Genomic DNA, 27,625 nt, shown 5'->3' on the forward strand with positions numbered 1-27,625 from the left:
GACTTTGGAGGAAAGAGGGATGTTCTAATGCCTTTCCCTCCATTTGAAAGATGCAGAACCAGGATCTTCTCTTCCCCTCTGCCCCTCCCTAGACAGCTGGGGCAGAGAGTCATCCAGTAGTCTTTCCAGCCTTGCTTGGGACTGGAATACTAGACAGATGTTCAGTTGCATGGTAATACGAATAGTATTCCAGATAGTGTCTGACAAATGACAATAACAATATTACTTTGATCAGCTGCACAGTTACTAACATTAATATTGCATGTGTTAAATATTGCATAAAGATGCACTGATACTGGTGTGGTTTTATTTTGATGTAGGGGATGTCCCACTCTGGTACAGGCATTACCAGGTCCTAGCACTCAAGTTACTGCAGGAAGCAACCATACAGCCATTCTCTTAATGGATGGACAGGTCTTCACATTTGGAAGTTTCTCTGTAAGGAAACATTTCTTTTTACTTTTGGAAATAGTTTTTATCTATATATTGTACACTTAGAGTTATAGTAAATAGTTTTTAGAATTTTTTTTCACAATTATACACATTTGCATATACCTAACTTATGGTTGTGCATATTAAGTGTTTGTGTGTCTTTATTTTAAATCTGGTTAGAAAAGCATGACTGAAAATCTCCCGCTGTTTCTTAGTGTCTCCTGTATCAAATTTACATAGTTTACAAGGGGAACTTTTTTTTTCTAATTGGCATTAATGTCAAAAATATCTGCAAACTAACGTGGTGGGATTTCATGGCACCTGTAGAATATTTCTACATGAGAAGATAATGCATGGAGAAGATTGTTACTGTTCAGCGCACTCCTGACTCACATGAGAGCTTCTGCTTGGGCTGCAAGGGGAGTTGTGGGAGGCACCACCTCCTTTTTCCTCATGCCAGTGGTAGGGCTGATTCAAACACGTAAGATTAACGTAAGGTTCAAAATTGTAGGATGTAGCTTAAATTCATAACTTTGCTAGACACTAAAAATCATCGACTGAATAGAGGCACTGGATTTAGGTCTTATTACAACAATCTGAAACCCACTAACAACCTCTCCCCTCGCCAGCTGCTTCCTCCCCTCTTCCTTCTCTCTGTATGACTAGAGTGGTGTTAATAAGCCACATCACCTTGAGTGGTCCCTTGAAATATTTAACTATGTATGCTAAACAATCTGTTGAAACCCTGCATTTAGCAGACATATTTTGAGTTAGTTTCCCAGACCTGAAGAAAAGCTCTCTCTGTAAATTCAAAAATTTGTCTCACTAACTGAAGTTGGTCCAATAAAAGAGAATACCTCCTCCTAGGAGTACTGGAAGCTCCCTAAAAGTGTGTATGTGTGGGGACAGTGGTGCCGCCCCTTCCCTCAAGGCCACATGCCACAGTGTGATAGCATTATGAAGTAAACTTTAAATGGGTCTTTTTCCAATTTTCCATTTTGTATATTGAAATTGTGCTATTTTATCCCTCTGAAACTATTTTTGCTAGTATTTACTAATTACTGATTTCTTTCTTTAGAAGGGACAGCTTGGTAGACCAATTTTGGATATACCTTACTGGAATGCAAAGCCAGCACCTATGCCTAATATTGGATCTAAATATGGACGCAAAGCTACTTGGATTGGAGCAAGTGGAGATCAGACTTTTCTTCGGATTGATGAAGCTCTCATTAACTCTCATGTTCTAGCCACGTCTGAGATCTTTGCAAGCAGGTATATAATAGGTAAGAGCTCTTCAACAGTATTGTAAATTAGTTCATTTAACTTACATTTAGTGAAGGAACTTGAAACATTACAATACAAGAAGTGGAGGTAGTAAGTAAAAGATACAAATTGAGTAAACTCTTATCTTATGACACTCCATTTTACTTTTAAGTATTTATATTTTATATGGTACTCTTAATTAATTTACAAATGTAATTTTATTAATACAAATAAAAATCTTCCAAACTTCTCTTAAATTTTTAATGTTCCAGAGCAGTTAAAAACATCTCATCACATCTATTAGATACTGTACTCTTCCTTACAGTATTATTATTACTTCAGAGATGGAGGCTAGCGTGTGACAGATGCACTATTTGTCTATTTTTTCCAGGTTTGGTCCCTGCTTCTATGTCAGAACCGCCTCCGTTTAAATGTCTTCTGATAAATAAAGTAGATGGGAGTTGCAAGACATTTAATGATTCTGAACAGGAGGATCTTCAAGGGTTTGGAGTATGTCTGGATCCTGTTTATGATGTTATTTGGAGGCAAGTGTGGTTTGTAGTCACAGAAAGGGGGCATCAGTATAGAAATAAGATTGAATTTATTAGAACAATTTTGGGTAGCATCATCTGCTCACATAAGATCAACTATCATTTGTTACCTATCATAAGAAGGCTTTTGTTTAGTCTCGTTTATATATGTGCCAGGCCTTTTGCTTCTCCCTGGCTCCAAAGCATGTGCTGTCACGCCCACTCTTTCCAAGGAGGTTTATTTCTTTAAACAGAAAACAGTCTCAACTCAGTCATTGGTCCCAGGCTTTAGGGTCAGCCCTACCAGAAGTGTCTAGCACACCTGCTCCTGGCAACTTCCCAGCCTTAGTCAGCTCTGCTCCCATCCTGGAACAGCAGCCACAGAGCTGCTTCCCTGAGCCTCTTGGCCCCTTGCTCTGGGGACCCACAGTAGGAGCTCACTGCACTCCACTGTGGCTTTTCCTCCACAGGACTTAGCTTGCTCTGTTCATTCCTCTCCAGGGCTCAACTCATCTCAGTCTTTCTTCCCTCCAGCTGCCTACTACCAACCCTTTTTAGGCCCAGGTGTAGGCTAGCCCTCTTTAACTGAATTGGACTTACCTGTCAGTAAGGCTCAGTTTATGAGAGCAACCAGCTACCCTGTGACACACTGTATCTCTGTTTTTTTCTTCTTGGATGGCTTGCTGTCCACTTGAGCTCAACATGGCCTAAACAAAGCTCCTTCTTTTTCCTCCTGAATTCTCATCACATCATTTGGTCTCTGTTGTTTTCAACAACTCCTCCAGGCTCAAAATATTTGGTAATCTTAAATTCCTCCATCTGTTTTCCTTGCATTGTGTCCAAGCCTTATTCAGATTTTACTGTTTCTTCTTCCACAGTGTATTGTGTATCTGAATCTTCTTGCCTTGCCCAACAGTTAAACCACTTGTTCATGTCTTAATCTCTCAATTCAGTTACTGAAGGATCTTCCTCAGCAGTCTTACTGGTCACAGCTGATCAGAAGAGGGAAGAAGTGATACTCTTCTAAGCTCTGCCCACTTGAGACATAAAAATAAGAGGACATTCACAATAGATTATAGCTCTTCCTTCAAGTGTCCTCTGTATATTCCCACTCATAGAATGCTCCAACCAGTGCAGTGCAGCCTGAATGGTAAGATGCTACTAGCAGTAGCCATTGGAGTGTCTATGTGCCTCCCTTGGTCCCTCTGCTTCCCCCCTCACCTCCCCCCCCCCATGGCTACTCTGCGAGTTGTGGGGTTTAAAAGTTGTGTGGAATTCCATCACCTCAGTTCCTTCAACCATGATCAGCTGGAGGGTTACACTGTTGCTGTGTGATCCTTATGGAGTAGTAGCTAGATAGTTTGTATTGGTTAGTTGTTACCTAAGTGCATATAATTTATATATTGTTACTTAGAGGTAGGTAGCTAAAGGATCACATGTTGGATCAGATTAAGAAGCCTGGATTCAAAAGATGTTTCTTGTGACCGGCAGTATTCCCTGCGTCAGATGCACATATCAGATACTTGGCATGCTTGGGGGAAGATCGTTCTCCCTCTGAATATCCAATCTGCTTAATAAAAACAACGAGAAGTCTGGTGGCACCTTAAAGACTAACAGATTTATTTGGGCGTAAGCGTTTGTGGGTAAAAACCCCACTTCAGATGCGCTTCTTCAGACTTGCACGGCTACCCCCTGATACTTGACAATCTGTTTATCGCAAGGGCTAAGAGTGTGAGAGATGAAATAGGCTCCAGTCAGTTTTATTGCAGGAATCACTGACAGTGGCAGCAAATTCTCAGAGTGTGGTTGTAGTTCCAGTCATTTCAGCTGGGGAAAAAAAACAGATTCAGCTTCTGTGTCAGGTGCAGGATCTATCATAGTTAAGGATCCAAAAAAGAGAAGTTTTGGATCAGTGATAAACTGTTTCCATAGCTGTCCCATTTCAGAAAGTATTGATTGCAGTATCAAGAAGAAGTGTGCAGATCGCCTTGATGTCAGCCTCAATACAAAGAACCAATCTGAGAGAGAGATTTACAAGGACGGAATCTATTTATAGAGCCAGAATTTGACTTAAGATCTCAGCTCAGAGTTGGGAGTTGTCCTCGTACAGATCCGACAATATCACATCTGGAGGAGCCTGGCTTTATGGTGAGATCTAAGGGTCCAGTTAAGAGAACTGATGAGGATTCGTTAACTGGCACAATACCGTTAAAGCAGTAGTTCATCATATGGATCCATCTGTGGCTCCATTGACAGTTGAGCCTGGTACTGCTTCTTAGGACACATTACTTGGGCTGCTGCAAGCAATCAGACTGACTGCTTTTCTGAGAGTCAGCAGCACTGTGCTGCTGCATTCTATTAAGATCCCTGGAGAAGAACTTGTTCTCTGCTCTCCATTTCAAGGAGGTTATTGTCTCAAGTCCTATCTGATCCTTGAGTGATTTGAAGTTAGAAGAGAAATACAGATTACAGATTAGAACCAGGAAAAAATTATTATAACCAGTTCAGTGCAGGTCTGCTGGATCCGCAGGCACAGAAATATTTCCAGCTTGATCTATCCAGTGGGGTTTTGGCTTGAGTGGTAGATACCTCCTTTAGTAAGATGGTCTCACTGGCTATTTTGGGCACCTTATTAGGAAGTTGTAAGGACAGACTTTCAGCAAAACTATATTAGGATGGCATTCAGTTGTTGAATCCAATGGATAAGGACCAGCCAATACAGCTTCCTCAGAAGAACTCACGTAAGGAAATTGGTAAACGATGAGGACAAGCTGGAGCTGGTAGATTCTGATTCAGAATTAAGGAATGTGTCTTCTCCAAATGGAAATGTGGGAGGATATCTCAGTATCATCACCATCAGAAAATGCTATAGCCTTAGTATCTTGAATGTCAAAGATGATGGATATTCCTTCTGTTTTTGTGGGGGAATCATCACATCCTCTGTGATATTTTGGGGTCAGTGGTTAGATAACTAATCATATTTTCCTTGTTATGAAATATGTCAACCACTCAGCTTTTCTCTAAAGATGATATATCAGTTCTCTGAAGGAGGATTTGCTATGTTTCATACTTACCTGCCTCCTAGTTTGTTGGTGGTCAAAGTAACATTTCACAGATCAAAAAGTGCCCAAGCTCACTCTGCTCCATTAGATAAAGAAGGGAAGAGGCTGAATGTATTAGGAAGAAATATATTTTCTTCAGAGAAAAGCAGCATGTGCATATTCAACTGTGAAGCTGTCATGGCTAGGTACCAATAGCATTTCTGGAGCAAAATGTCCTTTTCTTAATGTGCTTCTAGAGGACCACCAAAAGTTATCAAATGCTATTTTGACTGAAGGACCGAATGTTGCTCAGCAACAGTTGTTGGTCACTTTGAATCCTCAGATATTTCAGCAAGATCAGTAGTTTTGGCTGTCTCACTAAGGAGAGACACCTGGTTAAGATTGGTGGGACTCCCTTATGAGACAGAAATGAGGCTCATGGACCTTCCATTTGAAGGAGAGTAGTCTGTTGAGTGTTCAGACTAAGTACCGGAAAGCATGAAAAATATGAGATCTGCTAGATCTTTAGGTTTCTTTAAGTAGGGAAGAAGTCATATTCTACTTCATTAAACAAGTATCAAAGGCAATATCCACCTTCTTTGTCTCCACATCATTACAGTTACCAGAGAACGGCATATCATTTTCATCCGAAACATCATACTTCACAATATCAACATCAATGGAGGAAGAATGTTAAACCTTGCAATAATAAAGGGAAAGTTTTGTCATCTTCGTCTTCTGCCGTGCATTGGATTTGACATAATGACACGGGGCTTCGAGCCAGCCAATATGGACATTGTTTAATCCACAGTTTGGGGGCTAGTTGTCCCATTTTCTTTCAGCAGTGGGAGTTAACAACATTGGACAGATGGATATTAAAACTCTTTTATATGGTTATACAATTCAGTTCAGAACCTCTCCCCCCAACAAGCCACTCACTTCATATTTGGACAGAGATCAGTCATCTTGATTTGCTAAAAAAAAAAAAGGATTTCCAATCTCTACTGTAGTTAGGTGTAGTAGATGTAGTTTCATGAGATCGCAGAGGAAAGAGGTCTGGATTTAAGGAAATTAAACACTTTATATAAAAGAACTTCACTTCTGCATGTTGTCTCTAACACCCCCTCTTTCCCTCGAGGATTGTTTTGCAGCTCTGATCTTAAGACCCATACTTCCACATTTCTGTAAACAATATCATTGAAATTTTCCGGTTTCATTGTTGGAGACGGCTATTTTTCAATACAAGGCCCTCCCTTTTGAGTTATCTGCAGCACCCAGGGTATTTGCAAAATGCCTGTCTGTTGTGGCAGTATACCTAAAGCGGCAGGGGATGTATGTATACTTGTACCTAGATGTTTTAATAAGTGTCATTTAGGGAAGAGATCTTGTAAATTAAATATATTCACTATTTGTCAGTCTGTGATTACCAGTAAACTGGGAAAAGCCATGTTTAAACCTTATTTAAAGGGTTCTTTGTATAGGAGTCATAGTGGATTCAACTGTGAAGAGTGCTGTTCTCCCAGAGGGGAGAGAGATCAACCGTAAAAAGATGTGTGTATTTCCTCTGCCAGTTACCGAGACAATTGATTCTTTTCGTCTTTCAGTTGTTGGGTCTGTTGGCGTCAACCACAGCAGTGCCTCCTTATGCTAGTTTTCAGATGAGGTCTTCAACGCTAGTTAGCAAAGAATTACAAACCAGGTTTAGACAATATTCATTGAAAAAATATTAATTCCATGTCAGATGTTATCATTTAACGTAGTGGACAGACAATCAGAATGCAATGAAAGATGTATTTTTTTCAATCCCTTACATATCAGTCATACTGATCATGGATACATCTACCCTAGGATGGGGAGCCCATCAGAACAGTGAATTGTTGGTCAGAAATCATTATTCATCAAAGGAACTTACACACCAATATTTTAGAACTGATAAGTCAGAATAGCTGTAATGTATTTTCTATGTCAACTCAAAAACAAAGCAATTCTGTTAGTAATATACTAAATGACAGCATTATATCTGTGAAATTATGCATCTGACCCTTTGGTCCCTTCACTTGACTGCGTGGGGAATAGATCTTTAGATGAGCTAGAAGAAAGGCTTTCATTAGAAGTACAGAATGTACTGTTTTAGTCTAGAAAAGAATCCACACAAAAGTGCTATAGTCTTAAATGGAAGAGGTTTTTATTGTGGATTTCCATGTATAACATGGATCCTTATATGGCAACAATTAATTATGTATTAGAATATTTATTGTATTTAAAACATAATTGTTTTTATCTTCAGTTAATGTTCATATCTCAGCCATGTCAGCATAGCATGTACCTGTAGAGGGAAAATCAGTTTTCACTAAAGAGATGCAATTAAGAGGTTTTAAAAAAGCCTTAATTTGTATCCTTCAGTACAAACTCCTGTGCTCTCTTGGAATCTGAATTTATTACAACACAATTAATGGGACCCCCTCCCCTTTGAACCTGTTCTTTATTTCATTTGTCTGTAAAAAAAAAAAAAGTAGTGTTTTTGATAGCAATCACTTCTGCAACATACATAAGTGAATTACATGCATTAATCACTGATCCATCATTTGCTATTTTTCATGAGGATAAAGTGGTTCCTTTTTCCTCATTCTAAGTTTTTACCAAAAAAATTCTCTGATTTTTCGCATAAATCAATCTATATTTTTACCAGTCATCTTTCACAAATCCTGTACTCATGATGGGGATGCTAAATTACACATGTTGTGTGTGAAGAGAGTGTTGTCTTTTTATTTAGATAGGACTACAACATTTAGACAATCTTCCAAGATATTCAGAGCTTGTGGACCAAAAAACAAGGGAAAAGCTGTTTGTATACAGAATCTCTCTAGATGGGTTAGATTTGGTATTTATGAAACCTGTAAATTGAAGGGATTATCCATTCCTCGAGGCAGCAGAACTCATTCAGAAAAATCAAAGGTAGCTTGCATGGCTTTCTCTAGATACAGTTCTCTGGTGAAGATATGTACAGTAGCAACCCAGAGTTGTGTTCACACTTTTACTGATCATTGTTCTTTAGACTTGGAATCTAGATCTGGTGCAAAGTTTGGCAAGGCAGTCATGCACAACTTGTTTAACTAGAACGCCAGGTTCCATCCCCTTGGGTCAGAGCACTTGTTAATCCATCCCGTGAGTAGGAATATGCAGAGGCCATTCAAAGAAAGAAATGAAGTTTACTTACCTGTAACTGAGATTCTTCAAGATGAACTCTGGATATTCACACTCCCCACCCACCTTTCCCTATTACCTCAGTCCTACTTACCAAAGAACTGGGGGTTGCAGTTGAATGAACTGAGGTGGTGGGTCATCACGCTCCTTTTAAACTCTTGCCCTAGAACTCGAGAATTCTGTAGGAGTAGGGAGGAGAGTGGAAGGGAACCGCGTGGATGCTTCAACAGCTATTGCTGGTAGAATTTTACCATTTGGGCTGCATCAGTCAGAGCATCCCACGAGTGTCAATATGCAGAGTCTATACTGAAGAACTTCGGTTACAAGTATATTCAAAATGTGTGCTCTGATGGTCTCTTCAAGATTGAGTTCTCTTCATCAGAGTTCAGATACACCTATGAGCAGAGATGAGTTAAGGCAATAATTATATGCTTAAGGTTCTGTGATGATGTCAGAATCTCAGCTTTCATTTAGAGAGAAGTTTCTAGCCATCATGATTGTGAAGAAAATCTTGAATGAGTCAAGTGGAAGTGTTGCATAAGTGTTCAAAAAGTCTATAGGAAGGACAGGCAGTAGCAGCTATAGACCCAGGGAGGAAGCCAGTTAGCCCACATTTGTTTAGAAAGGATGCAGTCTGACTAGAGGCCAGGGCTTGAATGGCCATCTGGGCTCTGCAGGATTGGATCCTTTTCACAGGGGCTTAGATGCCCTGCTCAAATCTATGAGATCTGTTTAGATCTATGGGATCTGCTTCCCCGTCATATGGCTTCATATGCTCTCAGGGCTTTTTGTTTCCACCTACCCTTCTATCTTCATGAATCAGATGGGGGAGTAAAGATGCTGTAGGTCTTCAAAATATTATTGTTCTTTCCTTACTAACATGCTTTGAGCAGTGAAATAATTTCAGTGTCAATTTTAGCTATCATCATTGATATACCATTGATAACAAATACTTCTTACTCATTTCATTCCCTTTCTCCATCTTATTCCATGCTGCCTCTGCACACAGAAGGTTCTTTCAATCCATTGCTAAGTTACTGTGTTCATATCGTTCTCCCTTAAAAAAACCCTCTTCATATGGGTCATCCACAAGAAGGTACTGCCTGTTGAAAAAAAACAAGCAAAAATATATTGGACCCCTCAATCCCAAGATTTACGTGCTTCAAAACTGAGTAACCTTATGTCTTCCAATTTAAAGCTTTGTTATTTTTTGCCTCATCCCCTACTGTTTGGTACTGTCACTTCTTGTATTATATCTATAATTCAATTTTAAGCTCCTGAAATCAACAACCATTTTAACGTCTCTTGTTAGCTCTGAGACATGCTTAGAACATTTTTTGGATGTTCTGAAATTTAAATAATCTAATCTGTTTGTTTGAATTTAAGGTTATTAAGACTGCTTGGGGCTTTTGTTACATTTTTGTAATAAATAGTGATTATCTTGCATAACATATATTTCATTGGTACAGTGGATTGTAATCCTAACATTCCCTACTAGTCGGAACTATCATTAAGTAGTTTTCAGTAGATATTAAAATAGTTTAGATATTAAAATAGGTTCAGTTAATTTTTTACGTTAAATTTAATTTTTTCTACATTGAAATATTTTTTCTTTACTTTGTGTTTTTGGGTCAGGTTTCGACCAAAAACTAGAGAACTGTGGAGTTACAATGCCGTTGTTGCTGATTCCAGGCTTCCCTCAGCTCCAGACATGCAATCCCGATGTAGTATTCTAAGCCCGGAACTTGCTCTTCCGACAGGATCCAAAGCTCTAACCACCAGGTCTCATGCAGCTTTGCACGTTCTAGGTATAAATTTATGGTTGATGAATCAAAAAGCTGAAAAGTAATAGTAAATGCACTCTGCTGTATGTGTGTTTGTGTTGTCTTTGAGTAGTGTCCCCATGGTGCTCCACTTCAGGTGTGTTTACACCCCATAAACTGAGGTCATAGATTTTTTTGTAATAGTGCTCGTTCGACTTGCATATATGCCGTACACATCCTCATGCCTTCCACGGAGGCTATATAGGGCTGCACAGTAGAACTGCTCTCAGTTCCTTCTCATCCGCCTGAGCCTGAGACAGAGTATTAGTGTGCCTTTCTATTCAAAAATAGTCTATTAGCCTCTCTGTCTCTCATTTCTGTTTACTTTGTTTCAGAGGAATTGGTCTCAAAAGTTCTGGTCTGAGTTTAAGGGCAGGGGTAGGAAGAATCATGAGAAAAGACTTTGACTCTTAACAATGCAGTATTCTCCCTGTCCAGCTTCAGATCCAGGACAGAATGCCCATTCGCTCACCTCAGATGTCAGCCTGGGAGTGAACATAGTGCCCCTTTGACTTCAGCACATTCACTTGGATCTGTTGGAGGTAAATCCTCAGAGAAGACCTAGAAAAAGAGAGCCCATTCTCCTCAGAAGGAGTCTGCTCTAAAGTCTCTCTCCTCCAGCTAAGACTGTTTCAGAGACCTCACGTCCTGGTAAAACCCCTCTACATGATCAAGATCAACAACGTCTTAATTGATTTGGCTGCAAGATCTACTCATCCCCAACACTTCAATTTAGAATAGCAAACTGTCAGGCTGTCATGGCTATATACAACCACTCAAATTACACCAATTTTTCCACCTTTATTGAACATTTATCAACTGAACAGAGTGAGCTGTCTTAGGCTATAGTTAGGGGCAACTGTTAGCCAGAATGTCTTTTCAGGTCTCACTGGGATGCCGCAGACACTGCTGCTCAGTCTGTTGCTGCAGCAGTGGTCATATGCACAGCATCCTGGTTTCAGTTTTTAGAATTTGAAAGGGAGGTCCAAAACTTCTTTCAGGACTTTCCCTTTCATGGTGTCAAACTTTTTGTGGAATCCAAAGACAAATACTTGCATACCCTAAAGCAGGGGTCAGCTACCTTCGGCATGCGGCCCATCGGGGTAATCCACTGGCAAGCCACAAGACATTTTGTTTACACTCACCGTCCACAGGCACAGCTTCCCTCAGCTCCCAATGGCTGCGGTTCACTGTTCCAGGCTAATGAGAGCTGCGAGAAGCAGTGGCCAGCACAGCCCCATGTCCCGCCAGTGGATTACCCTGATGGGCTGCGTGCCGAAGGTTGCCAACCCCTGCCGTAAAGCATTCTAGAGCCACCTTGAGATCTCTTGGGATTTACACACTTGTGTACAAAATAAGATTTAGTAAATCCCAGACAGCACAGAGATCCTGCCTCACATAATTTCCAACTTTTGAGAGACCTTATGAAGCCCTCAAAAAGAAACTACGATATCAGAGGAAGAGACTGTTTCTTCAGTGTCTACCACTTAAGTCCCATCAGCATGTAAGTGGCAGTTATGACAAGTTGGTCATGGTCCTGAAACAGTCCCATAGAACTGAGCTGCATGTGCACCATTCTGCCTCCTTCCTCCTTTTTTGGAGACCACATCTCTTGTTTTCAGTTTGCATGGGAGTAGATTACATCAGATAAATGGATGTAGGAGGTTACAAGATTGGGGCATTCCATCTGTTTTTACCTACTTTTCCTCTTACCCACACCTCTTCAGGGATCCCTCTCATGAGCCTTTCTTAAGGCAGAAAGTTGATTCCCTCCCGTGCATATAGGAGCTGTAAAAATGTTCTAGTTCAGCACAGTGGGAAGACCATCTACTCCAACTATTTCCTGGCCCTGAAAAAGAATGGAGGATGGAGATCAATTTTAGATCTAAGACCCCCTAAACAATTTTGTGAAATCCCCGAAATTCAGGATGTTGACTGTTGCAGCAATAATTCCATCCTTGGAACCAGGGGGTTGGGTTTTGGCTCTTGACCTTCAGGACACCTATTTTCATATGCGATTCCTCCAATTTGTAAGCAATTCCTTTGGTTTCTGATAGGTTAGGATCACTGCTAGTATTAGTGCTCCCATTCTGCCTCTTTTCTGCCCCAAGGGTGTTTTCGAAGGTGTTAGCAGTGGTCACAGAATTATACTCAGAGATTGGAGATAAGCTATTTCCTTATCTTGATGACTGGCTATACAAGGGCCAATCTTACAACAAGGTTTGCTATTCTTATCGCAAAGAGTGGTCTCTGTTCCACAAGCTAGGGTTGCAGCTCAGCATTGAGAAATTTACTTGGACTGCAGTACAACAAATAGGGGGCTCCTTAGACACAATATCAGCCGGGCCTTACCTTTCTTCAGTCAGATTCCTGATGTTAATAGGTCTAATCTCAAAGATTCAAACCAACCCACGCACATCACAAAAAAATTGTCTGCAATTGCTCGGATACATGGCAACATATACCTTTTTGATGCTTTGTGGTAGGCTACACTTTGATGTGTCAGAATTGTTTCCACAACTCAATTTGTCGAAAGTCCCAGTCAGGATCCGTGCAGAAGTTCCTTTCGTTCAAACTCCTCCTTCCATCACCATAATGACAGATGCATCACTGATAGACGGTGAAGCACATCTGGGACCAGTACTACTCAGGACAACTGTTCAGCCCAGAGGCACTCTTGCACTTCACCCTTCACAAGTTGAGGCAGTCAGGAATGCCTCTGTTTCCTAACTTGAATCAGAAACAAGTCCATAAGGATCTTAACAGACAACATAGTCTGCATTTTCTATATCAATTGATAGGGAGGGGTCAGACTGCCTTCTCTTTGTGCTGAAGCAATAAAACTCTGGAACTGTGCTTAGGCAACTGCATCCTAAACTCTGCTGCTTCTTCGAGTAGTGTCCCTTTAGATACTCCACTGTAGTTGTGTTTGCGTCCCTATGCTGCAGATCAGAGAACTTCGGTAGCACTGTCCATTAGGCCCTAACATGCACTCTCTCGCCTTATGCCCCGCCACAAGACTAGTCAGCATGCGGGGATTTTATTTTTTTTTTATTTCCATCTTTCTTTTGGGGGGCCATTCTTTCCCCAGTAGCCTGAGCTGAGTTCGCCGAGTGTCAAGAAGTGCCTCTTCTGCAACAAGGGTATCCCCATCACAAATACCATGCATTCACAGTGCATTCGTTGTCTTGGGGAAGGACACATTCCTCAAAAGTTCACTTTCTGTCAGTAGCTTAGGCCTCAGTCTCCCAAGGACAGAACTGAGAAAGAGGATTATATCCATGAAAGCAGCTCTCAGACCTTCTCTGGACCTGGACCAAGAGTTTCCACACAGATATGAGTCTTCCCCACATCCCACAACATCCAAGGGCCCTGGGGTAAAAAAAAATCTGCCGCTGGCCTCTCTCATAAGTCAAAAAGGAGGACGGAAAGTCCCCATAGCGAACTGCGAGCAAGCTGAAAATGATTCCCAACATGCTTGGTAGCCTTGGTACCATCAGCACCGAGACAGGCCAAGTATCCATGGCAGGCACTGTTGATGTGCCCACAGACCCAGTGGGTACGGGCACAGAGTCAATAGCACCCAAAGAGAAGGACAGGACCAAATACTTGAAGGCACCACTGGTACATGATATCCAGTTAGTACTGTCGCCTCATCCTGTACCTGAATGGCCGATGTGAACAAGATCTCTGTCCCCCTCAACACTGCTGTGGCACTGAGCCAGTCGGCACCACCAAATTCCGACATCTCAAGGACCTCCGTGTAATTAACATGCTGAGTCTCTTCTCCTCAGCACTAGGACTTCTGCACCAAGTCTTTGCCTGGCACAGTAGTCTCCCCTACTGCCTTGCAATGCTTCCCCTCTCTCCAGTGCAGACTCAGAGGAGGGGATATCTCTGGACTCCCTCCAAACCCTCTATGGGGCCTGATACCAACAGGGCCACTGGGCATATCTTCAGATGGTCCACCACTGCCGTCCTCTTATGGCCCATCCATAGGGCACCACCACTCAAGTGTCCATACTGGGACCCCTGGGCTGCATACCACCCCCAGGCCTCTTGGGCTTCTAGTCCCTTCCGTGAGCCCCCGAACACACTTCCTTAGCCATGATGTCCAGGACTTTGGAGCTAGTCAAGTATATGCACCACAAGTTCCTGGACATCCTTCACTCATCTTCCTCTTCAAAAGTGTCCCTCTTTATCAGTGAGGCCCTTCTCAACCCTGCGAGAACCATATGTCATACTCCAGCGTCAGTTGCACAGACTTGCAAGCGGGAAGACAAATACTATGTCCTTGCGAGAGAAGCAGAGTTCCTCTTCTCCCACCCTCCATCCAATTCTGTCGTAGTGGATGCTGTCAGTTCTCATGGCTGTCAACACCACATGAGGTCCACTCGCTACTATAGGGATTAGAAGTATTTGGACTTATTTGGGAGAAGATGTACTTCTTGGTCATGCTTCAGTTTCAGATCACCAGCTACCAAGAGGTTATGGCAAAATATGATTACGAGAATTACTTGAAACTGAACAATTTTACTGAGCAGCTGGCTGAGTTGCATCGTAAACAATTTCTCTGCAGAGAGCTCAGTGCCGTCAAAGGGAAGATCTTCGACGTTTGCCTGCACCTCCGTTGGGAAGCCCAACAGGTGGCGTTCAAAGGCATGTCGCATCACTACCGCCGTTGATATGTATCTGGCTGCAGTATTGGCCTTGTCAAGGGAAGACCATAGATTTGTCTTTGCTGCTAGCTACCATTCTTGGTTGATGGCCTTTAAGTGAACCAATTGATGAATCTTCAAACCTTCTAATTCAAGCCTCACCGAGACAACAGAGAAGCTATTTTACATACTCTAAATGTCAGAAGAGTCCTGGCCTTCTACCTGGACGGGATGAATGCTTTCAGGAAGTTCCCCAGACTTTTCCTCTCCATTATGGGCTGGGCAATATCAGCCAAAAGGCTTTCCAAACTATATTAGACAATGTTACCAAGTTTGCAGTATGACCCCTCCGGATACTGTTCATGCAGGCTCCAAAAGGTCAATTTCCTCATCCATTGCCTTCTTCAAGAATGTCCCTGTCTCCAAGATCTGTAGAGTGATGGCGTGAGTCCACACCTTCACAGAACATTGAGATCGCTGGAAACTCTCTGCTTCCCTTGCCATCTTTGACTCCACAGTGCTGTCATCTGTACTTGAACGGACTTCCAAGACCCTGTCCTCCAGAGGGGATACTGCTTGGGAGTCACCTACAGTGGAGCACCTATAGGGACACTACTTGAAGAAGTTACTCACAGTGTGCTGTAACGATGGTTCTTCAAGATGTGTGTCACTCTATCTGCTCCACAACCCACCCTCCTCCCCTCTATTTTGGAGTTCTTGACAATGACTCTGTGGTAGAGAAGGAAGTGAGTGGAATTAGCCCGTATACAGTAACTACCCTAGTGGTGGGGCTCAAGGAGAGACAGTGAATGTGTAGGCCTAATGGACACGGCTACTGAAGTTCTTCACTCAGTGCAGGGATGCAAACACACCTACAGTGGAGCACCCATAGGGGGACACATTGCAAAGAACCATTGTTACTGCATAAGGTGAGTAACTTCTGCGTATTTCCCAGGTACGAAATACCTACGTCTATTACCTCAGCAGACACCTCCCAGGACTGAATGGGAGCGGGACTCTTGAATGCTCAATCAAATATTTCTGAGTTGGGGAGTTCTGAAAATAGACTTTGCCACTGTTATAAGAAATGCAAATATTTTTGTTGCGGGGCAGGAGACGGAGACACCTTTTTTGTTCCATGCCTTCTATATACACTTTCTCCACCATCCCTGATTCTGAGGGTGATGAATGAAATCGGGTATGACAAGGTTAAATTCATATTAATAGTTCACACATGGCCCAGGCAGAACTGGTATCCTTACCTAATTCACCCAGCTGTTTGCCACGCAGTCACTTTTCCATCCATTCCTCATCTCCTTTCTCAGGATGGTGGTTGAATGTTCCATCCCAGCTTGAGGATTTTTCATCTTAGAGCTTGGCTTCTCGATGGATTACAGGCCTAGAGACTTCCTGTTTTGAGGCGGTACAACAGGTATTAATGAACAGTAGAAAGGAGTCCACAAGATTCACTTACCTTCATGACTGGGAAAGATGCAGCATTAGGTGTGATCAGAGAAGTTCTCCACCTGCTCACTAGTCCTCTTGACTGTTTTGAACTATTTTCGAAACTTAAAGACAGGATTATTTGAGTTCTGTCAGGGTATGCCTGACAGCCATAACAGCTTTTTGTTCCTCGATTGAGGGATTCAGTTTTTTGCTAATCCCACAAATGAGGTTTCTCGGAAGATGAGTAATTTGCCCCCTCAAGGTTAAGGAACTCACTGCCAATATGGGATTTAAATCAAGTATTTAAATGCCTTATGAATCCTCCCTTTGAGCCAATTGTTCCCTCTTCCCTCGTTAATTTATCTATGAAGGCTGCCTTTTTGTGTCTGTTACCTCTGCTTAAAGGGTTGAAGAAATAAGAGATCTAACGGTGGACCCCCATTTCCAGTATTTTTCAAGGACACAGTTTCTTTGTCCACGTCTAAAACTTTAACCCGAGTTGTCTGATTTTTATATTAATCCAGTCATCCATCTTTTGATATTTTCCCGAAAACCTAATCAGTCCATTTCCCACCTTGGATGGTAGGAAGGCATTAGCCTTTTCTCTGGACAGAACAAGGTAATTTAGAATCTCACCCAGACTGTGTGTATCCATTGTGGATAGGTCTAAAGGTTCAGCAGTTTCTACCCAAAGATTCTCCAGGGGGATTCCTCATTGTATTATATAATGCTACACAACTGCTGACATTCAGCCTCCTCTTAGGATGTTGGCCCATTCCAAGAGGTCTTTCTCTACCTCTGTGGTGCTGCTCAAACATGTTTTGGTTCTGGATATTTGTAAGGCTGTAACTTGGATGTCAGTACGTACCTTTTCTAGAAATTGTGCGATAGTCTAGTCTTCAAGATCAGATGCTTCCTTTGAAATGCCGCCTTGTTATTAGTCTTGAACGTGACTTCAAAGCCCCCTCCTCCTGCTGTGAATGCTCAATGGTAGTCACCTGAAGTGAAGTACCTATGGGGACACTACTCAAATAAGGAGAGATTACTAACCCAGTGCAGTAACTGGGATTCTTTGTGATGTGTGTCCCCATGAATGCTCTGTTACAGTCCTTCCTTCCTTTCTGCTTCACAGTTTCCTTTGGGGACTTTATGGTGGAGAAGGAACTGAGGGGCAGTTTGACTGCACAGGCCTATGTAGTGTCGGTGCAAGGCACAAGGAAATGTAGAGTGCATGTGCAGGTTAACTGAGGACTGCTACCAAAAATTTTCGATCAAAGGTACATGGGGTGTAAGCACATCTGAAGTTAGGCACCCCTGGGTGCACGCATCTTGAACTGCATTTACTGCACAGGGCGCGTAACTTTCCCTTCAATTATAGCCTTCAGGCTGTTGTAAAGCACTCTTATTTATGTATCTTTTATACCTTAATCCTATTATGAAGACAGCATTATGGATAGAAGAACTCAGTTTAAGAAACTGTTACTTAGGCCTGGGCTACATTAGTGGGGGGGGCTGAACTAACATACGCAACTTCAGCTATGCTATTCGCGTAGCTGAAGTCAAAGTATCTTAGTTCGACTTATCTGGCCGTCCTCATGGCGGCAAGTCGACTACCGCAGCACCTCCATTGACTGCGCTTGTTCCTCCTGCCGATGTGGAGTACGGGCGTCAGTTAGCGGATCGATTTATCACATCCAGACAAGACACGATAAATTGATCCCCGATACATCGAACACTACCCGCCAATGCGGCGGGTAATATAGACGTACCATTAGTCTGGTGGCTTTCCAAGTTTTTGAGTTTAATTCCTTTTTTTCCAAACACGTTTGTGGCCTTTTTGCCAAACATACTTATTAATGGTAATCAAATCAAATGGGTTTGTCCCCCTTTTCAGTCTTACTGCTGATGCTATCCGGGTTTAGGCTGTGGGTGAACTACTTAAACAGTTAGAGTAGCAAATGCAAAATGGTCTTGGAAATGTTTTTTGAACAATCTACAAAATACAGAATAAATATTGTTTATCACAACCTCCCAAAGACAGGAATTCTCTCCTCCCCCAAATTGCTCTTCAGAAGTACCTTTAAGACCCCAGGGTAAAACTTACCCTCTGTAAGATGGTATAGCAGATTCCAGAGGAAGAATGAGATCTATTACGCACAAGCGCATATGTGCGCGAACCGTGTATGTGTTACATACACCAGTTGAATGAGATCGGGCATGCTGACTGACAACTCTCTGATATGGAGGGTCTTAGAATGAAAGTTCACAGGTAAAACAGAATTTCCCCTTGATAGAAGGCTCTGTAATCTGGTGAGCAAAAGATATAACAGTGTCCAGCCAGACAAATTCAAACTGAAAATAAAGTGACGATAACCATTTGAACAACTTAACAGTGGATCTTTTTGTTCTCTATCACTTGAAACTTTCAAATAAAGATCAGATGTCTTTCTAAAAATGTTCTTCACCTCAACCACAAGATATGAGCATGATGCTGGAATTACTGGGTGAAGTTCTGTGGTTTGTGTTATGCAGGTCAGACTGTATGATGGGGTGGCCAAACTGCAGCTCATGAGCCACATACAGATCTTTTCCCGTTAAAGTGCAGCTCCCGGGGCTCACTGTCTCCACTCCTTTCTCCGTGTAACAGACTTGCGGGGAGGGGAGCTCGTGGCTTCTGCCCTCTGGCGGGGTTCAAGGCATACTGTCCATCTTTAATCTCCTCTTTTCCAAACTAACCATTCCTGGTTCCTTCAGCCTTTGCTTATATGGCTTGCATTCCATCCCTTTGATCATCTTTGTTGCTCACCTCTAGATCCTTTCCAATTTCTCTACATCTTTTCTATACAGCTGTGACCAAAATTGGACACAATACTCGAGCTCAGGCCTAATCAGCGCTGAGTAGAGCTGTACTATCACCTCCTGTAAGTTGCATGCCATACCGTCTGTTATGCACCCAATTACATTGTTTATTTTTATTTTTTTTTTTTGCTAACAGACAGTCGCATTGTAACGCATGTTGGAGATGTGATCACACATCTTATAAGCCTTTCTCCAACTGGACCTTAGCGTCCAAAATCTGGGTGTTTAGTATAACCTCCAGCTTAATTACCAGCTTGGATCTTTATTCAGCTGCCACCAACAGGAATTACAGCGCCTGCCTTGCCTGTCCCCACACTTTCCCTGGAGGGACCCAGACCCAGAAGCGTCTGAGTCTTACCGGCAAGGGAAATACTCCACTTCCCTTTCCCCTCCCTCTCCCACCCAGACTTTCCTCTCTGGGCTAACCTGAGAGTATTGATGCAATCTTTTACATCACCAATACCAAGAAGCATGTCGCCTCTATCACAAGAGAACAAACCCAAATACAAGGAAACAGAAATGATTCTATCTCTCTTTCCCCCTCACCAATTCCTGGTCTGCAGAGCTTATCCTCTGTAATCTAACACAAAGAGAATTCCCTCCCCTTGTTCCTTAGCCTACCCAGAGAGAAAACTCAAACAAGTCTTAAAAAGAAAACTTTATATAAAAAAAGAGAGAAAAAAGACATCAAAATTTCTCTGTATCAAGATGACAATAATACAGGACAAATTGCTTAAAGAAAAAATGAATAAAACAACCTTATTCAAAAGATACAATTTAAACATTCCAGCAAGTTACACACATGTAAATACACCCAAAACACATAAACCTATATTGTTTTTCTACCTGTACTTACAAGTTGGAAACAGAGATTAGAAGGAGAAGAAAGAAGCTTCTCATAGCTGAGAGACAGACAATAGACACAGACCCAAGACAAAGAAGACCCACAAATTCCCTCCCTTAGCTTTTAAAAATCTGGTTTCCTGACTGGTCCTCTTGTCAGGTGTTTGGTCCCCTTTGTTAACCCTTTACAGGTAAAAGAAACATTAACCCTTAGCTAGCTATTTATGACAATCTCCCAGATCCTTCTCAGCAGTGCAGCTGCCAAGCCAATTACCTGCATGGACTTGAGGCTACAGGCTTAAGTCCTCTGAGACCCTGAAGCCAAGATATCTGTCCTCAGAGCAAAATCTTGTGCATACCCAGGGTATCCCTATTTTTTGCTGAGATCCTTGCCTTCTGTGCTTATGAGGCACTTGCTGGTATCAGAGTTGGCTGCAGGATCTGTGTTTAGTTTCATTGCCTGCTACCAGAGTCACTATCTCATGTCAGCACCCTTCAGCAGCACCATATCCAAGAGAAGCCCCCATAACCTGATGCTGGCACCAATGGCAACATTGATGGCACCAGCTTCTGCCTTGGTATCAGGACCACCCAGAAAAGGTACACACTCTGCTTCTATACCAGTGCCAACTCTACTTCTTAGCGCTGACTTCTCCCTCCACAAAATTTCTTTCAAAAATAAGGAGAAGAGGAAACATTTTGGCATAAGAGAATATATATATGTGTGTGTGTGTGTGTGTGTGTATATATATATATATGTATATATATGTATATGTATATATATAAAAGCACATACCTGCTTTTCTACACCAAGCATCCCAATTTGGGAGCCACTGCTGCCAAATGAATCTGTATAGGAAGAGTTGGCACTGATGTCAGAGGATTGCGCTCTTCTTCCAGTATCCAGGACACTGTGTCTTCATGTCTTGGTACTTCTGGCATGTATACTGGTATCTTTCTCTTGCAGTCGCAACCCATTTCTCAGCCCTCTGGCCAGATTCTCCCTGTTTATGGAAGTAGTAGGGAACAGCTTTGGTGCATTCTAAGGCAGGATCACCGGTCCCCAATGCCATATACTGTGTCTCAGTACATTTCAGCCCATTTTTCACCTACTGCCAGATGTCTGCCTCCTGGAAGGAGATGCTTCAAGATCCTATACAGTGTTTACACGGCCTTTCATACAAGAGTCAATGTTGGCCCTTATTGAAGCATCTAAGCTAAAACCCTGGGCATCATCTGATTCGCACTCTAGAAGAGATGTCTCTACTTCTGTGGCACTAGTGAAGGCACCACAACTGTTGGCACTAGTACTGACTGTTCTGATGCCTACAGATTATACCAGTTCAGCTTGCTATCCCTTTCAGGAACCTGACACGTCCACAGTGGAAGACTAGGATATGGGATATTTTGGAAGAGGATGTCCCTTAGGACACTGATAAATCTGCTGATGGATATAATGTAGATATCCCCTTACATGATGAAAACATAGGATTTACTGTCATGTCATCACCTGATGTTTTCAGACAGTTTGCCATCTTCTCATGAAGAGCATACATCTGGAAAAAATGTACTTTTACAGTGGAGTCAACAGATCTCTTATTGACATCTTACCCAGAGACAAGATTCTAGCCATGGAGCTGTTGACCCTGTAATATTTCACTTTTAGCACATCAGCATGTTCCTACAGACTTAATTTTGCCAGAAAAATTCTGACCAGCTCTATTTCTAAGCAAAGACTCTCTCAAATGGATTAAAAAGTGCATAGAGCTATACTTAACTTCAGCTGGGATCCCTGTTCGTACAGCTAATCTGTTTTCTATATGTAGTTTCTCCATCCTGATCTTACTGTTGAGTCTTGACCCATTTGGTAAGAATATGTAGAGACTGATAGTCAGGTGAGAAACTTTTGCTTTAGCTGTTCATTTCACTTATGTATATAAAGCATACCTGACACCAGAGGAGGAATGTGTATGTAAGGCTGTTGTTGAGAGGTTGTATGCCATTGTCCACATAACAGGTTTAGTCAAATATTTCTTAGTCTGTTGAGAGCACATTCTTAGTAAAAGGATTTGTCTTCAGTGGTAAGGCTATATATTTCACCACAGTGACTTCTTCAAGCGTAATTGGAGGCAAAGTACTATTCTTCTGCTACAGTACGTTTATGTAGGTGAGGGGAAAGATGATGGTGCTGCTGATACCTTGTTTTCTTTAGGAGCATTCAGCTTTTCATCATAGTTCCGCCAATTGTGGTATCCAGTTACAGAAATTGAATATTTCTTTTTATTTTCTTTCAGGTTGTCTTGATACATTGGCTGCTATGCAGGACTTAAAAATGGGTGTAGCTAACACAGAGGAGGAGACTCAAGCAGTAATGAAAGTTTATTCCAAGGAAGATTATAGTGTGGTTAACAGATTTGAAAGTATGTACTCAGTGTAATCTTGCTGCACAAACTGACTTTCATTACACAAATCTGATTCTATATAGATCTATAATTTATTTGTTCCTTGTAGGTCATGGAGGAGGTTGGGGTTATTCAGCCCATTCAGTGGAAGCTATCCGCTTCTATGCCGATACTGACATTTTACTTGGTGGTCTTGGCCTTTTTGGAGGTAGGGGTGAATACACTGCTAAAATAAAGGTAAGAGATGATCTCTTTCAAAACATACTGTTTTAAGATTGAGTTTAGAAATGTAATTTAGAATTGATAAGGTTTATTAATGATTATACTAATGGAGTGGAGGGAGCAATGCGGTACAATTGTAAAAGCTGTCCATCAAAAAATAAAAAAACCCACAGAAGAATATGAATCAGGCTCCCCACTGAGGCAATATTGATTCAGTGCCTCATGATGATTGTAGTATGGAGGAGATATAAAACTGAGAGTTTGCCACTCATCTTTAAAATCTTATGCAGCATTTTCAAGAACAGGGGTATTGGCACTAAGGTCCTGGCCAAATTTAAATTAAATGCTTTACCACTTGTCCTTAATTTCTAAGTAGCATTTCTGTTAACTTTTGGAGCTCTTCATTGATGGTGGGTGAAGTGATTGGAAACTTTGTTCATTGAAGTGATTTTTGTTCCATTCAATGTGAAAGGAGAATTCAGATAGTATTTTTGAAGAGGTGGTGATATGGTGATACTCTTTCCTTAAATATTACAGCTTGGGCTACTAGCAACTTTAATGTTGAATAAGAGCATGCTGTCATACTTATAGCTGGGAATGGGTGACCCTTATATTGTCGCCCCCTGCAATAAATAAATAAAATAAATAAACCCGCACTGCAGTGTTATTGAATATACTGCCAGAAGGCTCTTCAAACCTAGATAATAGGCTTGGTTATACAGGTTGCCATCTAACTAAAACGTGGTAAAAACTATAAACAAAATTCTGTTGAGAACTAGGCTATTCCAAAAGGAGGCAATTGCGGGCAACACTCAGTTAAAATAATGCATTTAATAATTGCCATTCATTTGCTAAATTGTGCAGTAAAATCAAGTGATTTTTCTAATGATAATTCTTCCTGATTTTTTTGATTATGTGAAAATGGAGACAACATAGGTTCTCCAAAAAGCTTTCCAGAATTTTCTGGAACCCATCCATCCCTTATCAAAGCTGGAGTAGTAAGCTTCCAGAAAGAGAATGTGATAACGTCCAAAAAGTCCCGTCATCTTTCCTAGTCGTGACAGAAGAACTCTGTGTCCTCAAAATATTTTCGTTGACCTGCAAGTTGATCTGGCCCTATGCAAACACACACAGACCATACCATCTGTGCTGGAAAGAGATTACGATCTTAAGGCCTGATCCTAGAAACATGCTTGTGACTACCTTTACGCACTGAGTAGCCCCACTGATGTCAGTATTGAAATAGCTGGTTTCAATTAATGTATCATGAAGAAAAGACTTGATATTTTAAAGGAAAAAAGCAGACAGGAAAAATAACTGTTTAAAAGAACTTACTATACAGAAGCAAAAAGGCACAAATCATTTTTATTCACTTTCTAGGTCTTCATTGAGTTACTCAAAATATTACTCTCTATTATGGGTTTACTCAAATGTAACTTCATACAATCCAGGTTTCAAGATGGTCATACTTTTCTGAGTTAATGACTCTTACCATAAATTTGATTTTTTTTTGGTCATTCACTGATTTTTTTTTTTATATTGGTGAATTATTAATTCCTGTTGGGATTTCAGAAATGCCTCCGAGCATGTTGAAAGGAAAGGAACAAATTAGATTATCTAATTTACTTAACCTGTTTTTTCTGATTCACAATATGTCATTCACATGCCATCAGTTACTTAGTTTTGCTGCCTGAGATCTCTTCATCTTTCAAACAAGTGGGATTATTAAGAGGCTCTGTTTTTAAGGAAATTTACAGGCTCTGATCATTAATAACATTTCTAGTGGGGAGAACTGAAACTGTGCCCATATAAACAAATTGGACTGCCATATGACTAGGTTTGGTGCGGAGAATCAGAACTACAGGTGATCAGTAAGAGCTAAGATTCTTCATTTTTCTCTGTGACTCACTCTCAAGATGTGCATATGCCTCATACATGTGAAATCAGAATCTTTGAACAGCAGTGTTTTTTGGGTCGCACTTGTGCCCTGCATGCCTCTGAGCCTCTTCACCTGATGGCATAATGGACAGAGCACCTGCCAGCATCTCTGTTCCCTCTTACAGTATGTGGCAGTGAGGCAGGCCCAAACTCTGCCTGCCTGCTACTTCCTAGCACATTTTCTATAGCTTTATTTTCTTGTAAATTCCCCCTTTATTTCTTTTAAAGCCTTTCCTTAAATTCAATTCCCTTAAGAAGAAGGAAAACAAAAATTAATTTTTCACTTTGTACCAAAACCTCTTCAGTGGTGGATTCAAACCCTTTGTGCTTTAAACCCTTTGTGCTTGTCTTATGACCGTTGCACCCCTTTACAGATGATCATAGCCATTGTTTGTTTTGTCAGTGAGAGCCATGTGCCCGACTGATGCTCCATCTGCCCATCATTCTCCTCAAGCACATGAAAATTCAGGGATGCTTGGCTGAAATTACATCTTCTGGAGCTGTTTGGGAGGAAGTTCACATGCAGAAGAACTGGCATCAACCTCTGTATCTCAGTCTGTCAGCTTGGGTGTGAATCCCAAGACTGATACTGGTGTGTGTGTAAAAAAAGAAAAAAATCTGTCCCAGCACCCACAAGCTATAAGTAACGGCAGCCAAGGACCACCTCAGTACTAATGGCTGCTCTGGCACCATACTGTGGAAAGGTGTCAGAGCACCAGACTAACCAGGGTTCCCAGCAGTGGCCTTCCCCAAAGAAAGGAGAAGTTGAAGCCTAAGAGCAGCTCTCTTTGCTCTCTTCCCAAGAAGAGAGCACTAGAGCTGTGTGAATAACTGATTTTATTTATTTATTTATTTTGGTTCACAGGCAATTCAGGGGGAGATGGAGTTCAGGTTGAAATTCTGAAAAATCCCAGCAAATTTAAGCCTACAAAAAACTTAATTTGATTTGTCCTGAAATGAAACATTTAGTTTCTGGGCATTTTTTTAAAATAATGGCAAAAGAAAATTAAGGGCTAGAGTCTCAGAATGGCTGGAGGAGAAGGTGAGGGTGGTGGTTGTGGTGTTGCTGCTTGCCTTCCTTATAACCTTTAGCCCTGGGGTTAGAGCGCTCACTTGGCATGTGGGAGACCCAGGATCAAGTTCTCCCCTTCGCCTTTCATGGTTCAGGGACTTGAACCTCCCATCTAGGTGACTTCCATAATCGTTGACCTAAAGGTTATAAAGGAGGCTCCTGAGAGGAGGGATGGCTCAGTGGCTTGAGCATTGGCCTGCTAAACCCAGGGTTGTGAGTTCAATCCTTGAGGGGGGAATTTAGGGAACTGGAGTAAAAATCTGTCTGGGGATTGGTCCTGCTTTGAGCAGGGAGTTGGACTAGATGACCTCCTGAAGTCCCTTCTAATCCTGATATTCTATGTTTTTCCTCCATCCATTTTGCCCTTGTGAATCTAGCTGTCCCACCACCCCAAAAAAGTTTGGGCCAAAACTATTTGAGTCAATTTTGGGTCAAATTCTTGAATAGTTTAAAGTCCACAAAAACTGTATTTTCCAGCAAATAAACAATTTTTCAAAAATATTTCTCCAAGCTCTACTGAGCACAATGCCCTTTCATACTATAAGGGCAAGTGACACTGTTCAATCTCTGACTTTGCATCAAAGGGCCTTAAGGCTACACCAGTACTTGGAACTGGGATAGATACCTCAGTGCTGAAAATCTCAGTACTGACATCTGAGCTGGCACTGGCAGTTAAGGCAGTAATGTTCCCTGATGATTTATTGCTGATGGAAGCTACTTTCTCTCTAGTATCTCTCTCTGTACGAAGGGCACTTCATCTGGCACCAACTTAAAGATCTCAGCTCCCCATACTGACATCACCTTAGAGATCAGCACCACCAGTAGAGGAGATCTACTCTGATCCCTCTCCTAATTGCACCACATCAATGCCTCCACCCCTATCCAAACAGCAATCTTCAGTTCCCCGCTCACTAAGATCAGGAGATGATTCCAGACTAGAACACTCATTTCAGAGCCCCATCTTATCCAGCACGTGGATGGCAGTGGCCCAACCTGGTCAAAGTGAACCATGCAACTTCTCATTTGGGCCATAATGGGCTTTCTGGGGCCCACCCTCCAGAAGTGGGTCTCCTTCCTGATCATCATGAAAATGTAGGCGGTTTTATTCTCCTGTGGCCTCAGTTTCAAGACCTCCTTCAGAAAATTTTTGGCTTAGTGATGAAGAGCAGATGGATGAAGAAGAGTCAGGTTCCCAGTCTCTAGACCAGTAACCTTCAACTTCTCCCAAAGATCATTATCCTTCCTAATGATATATTTTTTTCTGCCCCTTTACCAGCTCTGGATGATTTCAGAGTCCTTCAGGAGTTGCTTTCTCAAAAATTGTATATGCTATTCAGACTGAGACCTCAATGATCAAGGAGACAGCCCCTGAATTATTTGGTATCCTCTGTTCTTGATGGAAGCGAAGCTTAAAAATGAAGGAATTTTAGAGCCAGCTAAAGCTCTCTGAAGGACTCCTGCTACCTTTTCCCCAACTAGCAACCAAGTGGGAAGGAGATATTAAGTGTTACAGTTCTGCACACAGCCAGTCCTTAGATCTTTGGCAGTCTGTGCAGTTCAGGAGAAAGCTAGACAGTTTGGCTCATCAGAGGCTACTTCCAGAGCTAAAGACCCCCCTCCTCTCGAAGTTGGATATATTTGGGAGGAAAGCTTGTTTCTCCACTTTACTCCACCTAGGCACAGCAAATTGATGTGGTGTTATGCAGAGTGAATTACTAAGTGTAGTACATTAAATATAATTTTTTGACACAGGAACTTTGACACGTATCTCCCTTCATGAACAAGCTTCCTCCAGAGCGGAATTAACGACTATAATCTCTGAAGGGTGGCAAGTGGTAAAGACCTCTATATGAGCAGCTATGGATGGTTCTGATACTCCAGATGGGTCCGTG

General features: G+C 41.7%; 1 protein-coding gene across 4 annotated transcripts in view; it reads left to right on the forward strand.

The window, feature by feature from the left end:
• Nucleotides 1-27,625, forward strand: part of MYCBP2 (MYC binding protein 2) — a 457,693-nt gene that overhangs the window by 144,004 nt on the left and 286,064 nt on the right. For all 4 annotated transcript variants that reach the window (XM_075061530.1, XM_075061532.1, XM_075061531.1 and 1 more), the window contains exons 21-26: nt 321-438; nt 1,511-1,715; nt 2,087-2,240; nt 10,106-10,278; nt 22,394-22,519; nt 22,611-22,738. In XM_075061530.1, the coding sequence (XP_074917631.1) occupies nt 321-438; nt 1,511-1,715; nt 2,087-2,240; nt 10,106-10,278; nt 22,394-22,519; nt 22,611-22,738 (904 nt within the window). The remainder of the gene's footprint in view (nt 1-320; nt 439-1,510; nt 1,716-2,086; nt 2,241-10,105; nt 10,279-22,393; nt 22,520-22,610; nt 22,739-27,625) is intronic.

The sequence above is a fragment of the Chelonoidis abingdonii genome, chromosome 1, assembly GCF_003597395.2.
Source record: "Chelonoidis abingdonii isolate Lonesome George chromosome 1, CheloAbing_2.0, whole genome shotgun sequence".
Taxonomy (NCBI): domain Eukaryota; kingdom Metazoa; phylum Chordata; order Testudines; family Testudinidae; genus Chelonoidis; species Chelonoidis abingdonii.